We start from the raw sequence: 8,508 nt of genomic DNA, 5'->3' as shown, positions 1-8,508 counted from the left end.
AATCTATTCTTAACCACTCAAAATCTCCACAGTTCCTGGTCATAAAGACTATGATACAAGATCAAGATCAAAGAAAAGTGATTGTTTGCTTGTTTATCCTTAGAATGCCCATTCTTTAAAGAAATATATAGATGACAATGTGTAACAGAGCAGTCAAATAAACTGGTTTCCGAGCTTGACCTCAACACTAACCTGATACTTTTTGTTTTTTGTTCTTTCTTTTAGGGTGACTCTGCTCATGGATCATAAGGAATGAACATTGTTAGGATTTTTTTTATATATATATATATATATATATATATATATATATATATATATATATATATATATATATATATATATATATATATATATATATATATATATATATATATCAGGTAATTCTCTCACTGGGCCCCGCATTTTCTTTGTTTGCAAATGTATTTGGTGTGGGGAGGCTTCGACCACTCCTCCATGCTGTTATTGCCTCGGGATCTTCAGACAGAACTGGAAATACTTCTTCTTTAATTGGTAGGCGCTATCCGGCTAGGAGGGGCTACGCTACCCTAATGCTCTCCTACACCGAGTCTGACCTGTGTATTCATGACAGTACTGGGCACGACCTCTCGGTTATCGCTCTGCTCTCTTGTGTCTGTTGCCATGGCTTGGCAACACTCGGCGTTCCTACTCTCGATTATATGTTGTTTGTGTTTACAGGCAACTTATGGGTAAGATATCTAACAGGTTGTTTATCTTGCATTTACATTTCATATATCAGAATAATAAGAGAGAGAATTTAAGCCATTCGAAAAGTGCCTACTGAGCTTCTTTGTTTCCAAAGTAAAAGCCCAGACTTCTGGTAAAACCGAAGTAATGGATTATGAGAATTAATTCCATTTGACTTTAGGCCTATTCTCAAACAACTCTCTCAACTGTTCAATTCTCTTAACCTGTTTCAAGCAATTCCTTTAGCGAAATGAAAATTGACGCGAGGAAAGTGTTATTCCATGGAAAGTTTGGACCAATTATTTTGATTTTACAATGCGTTGTGCTTTGATATACTGTCCTGTATTTAATTGATATTGAAACTATTCTGCAGTAAATATAGAAGTTAAACCCTGCTAGCCATAAAGATAAACAGAACTGGCTTCTGTTGCGACGTATTTCTTTTTTTTTTTTTTTTTTTTTTTTGAAGTACTTTGCATTGCGATACTGTAAGTCCATTGTTATTGCACTAAGTAAACTAATAGCAGAGAAGAAGAAAAGGTATAAAGTGTATCATGAAGACGGTCATAAATGGCTAATAGTTAATAGCAGATTAGCGTCAGTGTCATTTGTTCCCTTAATCTACTTTAATAACGTATACATTTTAATTCTCACTCGGCGCATCTGCAGAATTGAAATTTAAGGCTGTCTTTGTGCGCACCGTTTACCCATCTCTATATGGGGTCGCTGTTTCGTATAAGCATTATCCATTCTCCTCTACCCTGGACATTCTGTTTTCTTAATCCTTTTCCCCGAATGTCATTTGCTACTTTATCTTTCCATCTGAACTTTTGCCTTCCCCTCCTCTTTGTATCATCCGCCTCACGTCCATGACCCATCGGCACACATGGTCTTCTCTTGCATGATATGCCCAGATCAATGCAGCCTTCTTTACTGAATTGTTTTCGACAATTCTACTTTGTCCCTCTGATAAAATGATTTCTGATCTTGTCTCTTCTCTCGACTCCACACATCCACGATCCATCTTAACATCTTCATTTCTGCCATCCCTAACTTCTTTTCTTGAGTCTTCTTTATTGGCTAGGTTTCAGCTCCGTATACCAAAGCAGGTCTGACTACTCCTTTTAAAGAGCCGTCCTTTAACCTTTGCACTAATCCTCTTATTACATAATATTTCCGATGATCTTCTCCAGTTCATCCAATCACAGATGTTCCTACTTCCCTCTACCGACTCTTGTTATTCAAAACGATCAAAGACCGTGCCAAACATTGACCAAATAATATTCATCATTTACAGTTACTCATCACTTTTAGTTCGTCTTTCATTTAAATTGGTGACGGGGAAATAAGTCCTCTACTTTGAAAAGGTCAGAAGGCAGGAATTATTTTCACCAACTTTGTCGTTACATAAGTCAAAGTATTGGAATTATGATAACAGTAGGTATCTTACTCTTCATCAAAGACATTCTTTTCAGTGCTTATTTTATCTTCATAATTATGATTGTTTACCAATAATAATAATAATAATAATAATAATAATAATAATAATAATAATAATAATAATAAGGGAGTGTGAAAAGTATTGCATTGCATTGCAGAAATCCTTTACATAGTATTACTTCAAAAGTAATCTCTCTCTCTCTCTCTCTCTCTCTCTCTCTCTCTCTCTCTCTCTCTCTCTCTCTCTCTTGGATATGTATGTATTTGTTTCTCTGATAGCTTCTCTTAGGTTTCCCTTTCGATATTTGAGGAGTAATTATATTTATTTGCTTTCGATCATAGATGTTAAAGTGAAAGGACTAATTTACCCCACAAATTCCAATTAATAAAAGAATAATGTCAGTAGAATAAGTTTAATTACTTATCTATAAAAATATATAGTAAAGTGAGTTTAATTACGCTTATGTTTTTGTTTTTCTTTGTAGAGGGTACCTGATAACAACCCCGCGAGAAGTTACAGTGGGAAGCAAGACCCAGTTCTGTATCTTTGTCACGGACCCTGATGCGCCAGAGGGTAGTGTGGACGTCAGTTTCGGAGAGGATTACAGCAGGATCAGTACCACAGCAATAAATCCACCTATCATCAAGGACAATATCAAAGTCCCTGCAGGTATGTTATGATCGATATCAAAGTCCTTGCCGGCCGGTCGTGGTGAGCACCGAAGTGTGGGTTAACGGAATACTGTGATGTTTGTAAGCGTTTTTAATTTGATTGTACTTTCACTGATAGAAAATTAGTTATGTTGTGAAATGTTAGCAGTGGGATATTAAACAATCTATCATTAACATTTGATATGCTAGATTTGTTCGTAAAAGGGGTTCCTTTTTCATATAAGGATAAAAATTGCAGTCTCTGCTATGTGTATAGATACAAAAAATTTACTAAACTCTCTCTCTCTCTCTCTCTCTCTCTCTCTCTCTCTCTCTCTCTCTCTCTCTCTCTCTCTAAGGGGAGGTTGATTTAGTGATAATTTTATGATAATTACCTCCACTAACGAAGTCGGAAGGTTATGTTTAACCCCTATTTGTGTATGTTTGTTTGTGTGTGTGTGTGTGTGAATAGCTACTTGGCCGCAATTTTAATCGTAAGTTAATGAACTTGATGTGATTAACCGTTATGTAAAAAGCTGGAAATGAAAAAAGAAATTGGAAGGTCAAGGTCAAAGGTTAAGGTCACGGTCAAGCAAAATGTCCAATTCACGTAATCAGCCATAAGTTTGAACATCGTTGTCACAGAGACTTCAAACTAGGTTGGTATTTGAGTGTATGAAAATCCCCGCCAATTACTACATGTTAAGGTCAAAGGTCAAGATCGAGCCCTAGGTCAAGGTCAAACTAAAGGTCCAATCCCGGTCATCAATTTTAACCGTAAAGTTATGAAAATTGCGGATTTTATACTGTTATGTAAAGAGCTGGAAATCATTACATTTTGGAAGGTCAAAGGTCAAGATCAAGGACAAGGAAAACGTCAAAACCCAGTCAAAAAGGTCGAAAAATAAGTTGCCCTGGCAGAGGTCAGCGCTCTACTGAATTCCACTAGTTGTTTATATAATCAGATATTGGTGTCTCTCTCTCTCTCTCTGTATATATATATATATATATATATATATATATATATATATATATATATATATATATATATATATATATATATATATATATATATATATATATATATATATATATATATATATATATATATACAGTGGTACCTCTACATACGAATTTAATTCGTTCCACAATCAACTTCGGATGTAGAAAATGTTCGGATGTAGAAACGAATTTTCCCATAAGAATACATGGTAATTCATTTAATTCGTTCCTCAGCCTAAAAACCCATAATAAATCCTTAATAAATGGCTACACATAATTACACATAACAATAACATAACTGCATAATATGAAAGAAGCATGTAAAAAAGATAATTATAAAGAAATAATAAATAAAAAATGTGTTTTATTGCCACTTTACCTTAGAGACAGGCCAACGCAGGTGTAGGATTCGCTACGCCAGGAGGAGACGGACGATCGGCGAGAAGGTAGACATGGTGTTAACATGTTCTTTAAATAAATACTCTCTCTCTCTCTCTCTCTCTCTCAGGTGGTTATTTAAATTCTGGGAAAGTAATAATTAGCAAGATAGGTTGAGGAGGGGGGAAGGGGTTTTAAAAAGAAAATAGCTCGGTTTCCTCACTATACTTTGGAAGTTTGGCAAGAAGTACAGGCGCGGACCCAATCCTTAGCATCCTTAGAAATGCCGTGCCAAATGAACTTCGCCTTCAGCAGCTGTGCAGTAGAATGGCACGAGGGATGTGAAAGGCCGTGAATGAAATCAAACACCTGTCGGCGCATGGGAGCAAGAATCCAAGGTCGCGGTCTACCAGTACTGACGTCATAGAGGAGGGTGGTGTTGGAGTCTTCGAGGGGAAAGTCTTCCCAACGGAGGGACGTGCAGGATGTCCTACAAGCTTGATACTCTGGATCCTGTCGTTGGGCTTCAGCCAGGGCGTTGTAATCCAATCCCAGTTGAACGGCAGCCAACGTGTTTCTTGACACGGCATCGGCAACGGGATTCATTTTCCCAGGGACGTATTGGAGGGTGCAATTGTATTCAGCCACGGTGTAGATATGTCGGCGTTGACGGGCGGACCAGGCGTCAAACTGTCGAGTGAAGGCGTGCACCAGAGGCATGTGGTCTGTGCGAATGACGAAGGGCGTACCTTCTAAGAAATGGCGAAAGTGACGGACAGCCAAGTGCACCGCCAGCAATTCTCGATCGAAGGTAGAATAACCCGATTCTGCCTTGGACAGTTTTCTGCTGAAGAAGGCCAATGGGCGGGGCGAGCCTTTGACCACCTGCTCGAGTTCTGCACCAATAGTGACGTCGCTGGCATCGGTGGAGAGAAGGAGAGGGGCGTGTGGGATAGGAAAAGTGAGAGCCGCAGCAGTTGATAGGGCCTTCTTTGCATTGCAGAAGACTGCTTCTTGAAGGGGACCCCACTTCAGGTCCTTTGGCCTGCCCTTGAGGGAGGCGTAGAGGGGAGCAAGAGTGGCGGCAATGGCTGGCAGAAAACGGTGATAATAGTTGATCATGCCCAAGAATTCCTGCAGAGCTTTGACGGTCGAGGGCGCGGGGAAGTTCTGAACGGCTGCTACCTTCTCAGGGAGGGGATGGATTCCTTCAGGAGTGATACGGTGCCCTAAGAACGACACTTCGTTGGCGCCAAAGGTACACTTGTCGTACCAGACTACGAGGCCGTTTTGTTGCAGGCGGTCGAGCATGATGCGTAGGTGACGGAGGTGTTCCTCTTTTGAGGAGGAGAACACAAGTATGTCGTCCACATAACATACACAGAAAGGGAGGTCCCCTAAGATGCCATCCATGAGAAGTTGAAACGTTGCCCCAGCATTACGAAGGCCAAAACAGGAGTAATTGAGTGGTGATGGCGGTCTTGGGGATGTCTTCTGGGTTCATAGGCACCTGATAATACCCCTTTAGGAGGTCGAGCGTAGAGAAAACCTTCGCTTTGTGCAGGTAGGAGGTCACGTCGGCAATGTTTGGGAGGGGGTAGTGATCCGGTTCTGTTTGCATGTTCAGGCGCCTGTAATCCCCGCACGGACGGAGGGAGCCGTCTTTCTTCAGAACAATGTGTAAAGGTGAAGACCATGGGCTGAAGGCCTTTTGGCAAAGGCCCATTTCCTCCATTTCGGCGAACGTCTGTTTGGCGGCTGCCAATCGTTCCGGTGCCAGACGTCTGAATTTTGCGAAGACTGGGGGTCCCGTCGTCTTGATATGGTGATAAATACCGTGCTTGGCAGGAACCGTGGGCGTTTGGCGAAGTTCTGGACGTAAAACTTCCGGGTACGACGTGAGGAGGTGGGCGTAGGCATCCGTGGGTGCGCTGATGTGGAGAGCGAGGTTAGAGGGGGCGGGTTGAAGAGGTGTCGACAAGTACGAGTCTGCGTTGACCAATCGTCGGTGGGCGACATCGACCAGAAGGTGGAAATGAGAGAGGAAATCCGCACCGAGTATTGGCATTGTGACATCAGCAACGAGAAACTTCCAATTGAATTTACCGTTTCCGAACGATAATGTGAGGTTCTCGTAACCGTAGGTGGGTATCGCAGATCCGTTGGCAGCTACCAAGCGGACGTCGGCAGATGTAGACAGACTACGTCGTGCCTTGAAGAGTTTCCTTGGCAAAAGAGAACTACAAGCACCCGTGTCTACCAAAAATCGCACGCCCGTTCCTGCATCCAGTAAAAAGAAAAGATTAGTAACACGGGAGGCCACCGCCACGAGCGATGGCCTACTTATACGTTTTTTGGCCACTGACAATCCTTGGCACATTTCTTCGCGGTTACCCCGAATCTGAAGTGGTAGTAGCAAAACTGCGGCGGATGGGAGGTAGTAAGTGGCTGTAGAAGTCGTTTGTTGGGGCGCGAGCGATTGGTGGGTGGTGGGCGGCTTTGTCGCCGCTTCGGCACGTCACGGGGTAGGCGTGTATGTCCTACGGCATTCATGTCAGCTTCGGTTGACGTTGAATAGGCATCCTCATCGTTAGGGGTGGAGGCGTTGATGGAGGTCTTGAAGTGGCTGTCCATAAGGGCGTCGGCTTTGGTCATCAAGTCCTTTATGGGTAAACTATCGACATCGGGTATGGCAGCGCGTACAGGTTCGGGTAAACGGCGTATCCAAAGGGCACGAAGTAGGTTCACCTCACGAGGAGAGCCGTCTGCGGCAGGTTGAAGGCGAGCGATACTGGTCATTTCCCTGAGGGCAAGCGAAGCCCTTTGGTCCCTCAACGGTTGTTGCGAGAGCTGAAAAAGCTTTGCTATACGGGCGGCTGGCGACGGCGAGTACTGCTGCAGAAGGTATGTTTTGAGGGCGTCATACGCTATTGGGGTATCTCCTTGTTCACAAAGCCAGTCGGATATTTCTGGGAAGGTGTCCTCGGGTATCGCCGCGAGAACATAATCCGCTTTGGTGGTTGAGCGAGTCACGCCCCTGATACGAAACTGGACTTCTGCGCGCTGAAACCAAGCAAGCGCCTCTCCGCTGGAAAACGATGAAAGTTTGAATGGAGCGGCCGCAGCACCAACTGCCGTAGAGTCCGCCATAGTACAACGATGAAGGGGCGAGGGGGTGGAGGTGGAAGGCGGTGGGAGCGAGTCGACTTCCGGGGTCACCAATGGGACGGGCCGATAGAGGGTTGTGAACTCAAAGGCAGGATGCAATCAACTGAGTTATATTATTATAGAACACTCTCCTTTATATACAAAACCTCAAGGCAACAGGACATAACAAGTTAACAAGACAGACAATGTTACAGAGGAAAACAGCAGACATGAATTTTCATGTTCGTTTAGTGCGAGGGAAGAGCGAAGATACAAGCATAATATATGCAAAAGGAATTATGTACAATTGTGTGACACACGGTTGGTACAATCTTCTGGAAGGGGGTTCGAGACCTGCTCAAGCTCCATAGTTTCTATTAGGTTAGCCAAGACACCAGCCACCTGTTGAGATACTACAGCTCGAGAGGTATTGGGTCCTTTTACTGGCCAGACAGTACTACATTGTCTCCCTCTCTCTGGTTACGGTGCATTTTTCCTTTGCCTCCACAAATACTGAATAGTATGGCTTATTCTTCTCGCGTTCCACTCTGTCCTCATACATCTGACAACACTCAGATTACCCAACAATTCTTCTTCACTATAATGGTTCAGTAATCACTTTCCTCTTGGTAAGGGTACAAGAGACCTTAGCTGTGGTAAGCAGCTCTTCTCGGAGGATACTCCAAAATCAAGCCATTGTTCTTTAGTCTTGAGTAGTGCCATAGCCTACGCGATACTAGTTTAGTCTCAATGTAAAGCACATCATTAAAATTTCGCATTTCCAGAAAAAAAAAAAAAGTGTATATCCCGATCTTCATTCCAAAGATTAATGAACAAAATAACAACAATATACTGTACAGTATAGCAATAAGGTTTGCAATGCCTGAGAGAAATATTATTTGATGATAATAACAATAATATAGTGATACTCTGTACTGACTGATTCTAGCATTCTTTGTTATAATCCATTATTATTATTGTTATTATTATTATTATTATTATTATTATTATTACAATAATATATATATATATATATATATATATATATATATATATATATATATATATATATATATATATATATATATATATATATATATATATATATGAGGAAGAAATAAGACAAATAATAGTGTTGGGATTGCAAAGGCGAATTGTGTGACTTTCCTGGTGATAGACAGGAAT

General features: G+C 41.8%; 1 protein-coding gene across 1 annotated transcript in view; it reads left to right on the top strand.

The window, feature by feature from the left end:
• The first annotated feature begins 561 nt into the window (after nucleotides 1–561).
• LOC137647002 (alpha-1-inhibitor 3-like) overlaps nucleotides 562–8,508 on the top strand; it is a 126,509-nt gene continuing 118,562 nt past the window's right edge. Inside the window, exons 1-2 of the mRNA XM_068380109.1 lie at nucleotides 562–707; nucleotides 2,631–2,815. Of these exons, the coding sequence (XP_068236210.1) occupies nucleotides 583–707; nucleotides 2,631–2,815 (310 nt within the window). The 5' untranslated portion in view covers nucleotides 562–582. The remainder of the gene's footprint in view (nucleotides 708–2,630; nucleotides 2,816–8,508) is intronic.

This window comes from Palaemon carinicauda, chromosome 9 (assembly GCF_036898095.1).
Source record: "Palaemon carinicauda isolate YSFRI2023 chromosome 9, ASM3689809v2, whole genome shotgun sequence".
NCBI lineage: Eukaryota > Metazoa > Arthropoda > Malacostraca > Decapoda > Palaemonidae > Palaemon > Palaemon carinicauda.
Note: the sequence above shows the minus strand (reverse complement) of the source record. Positions and strands in the feature narration are given on the sequence as shown.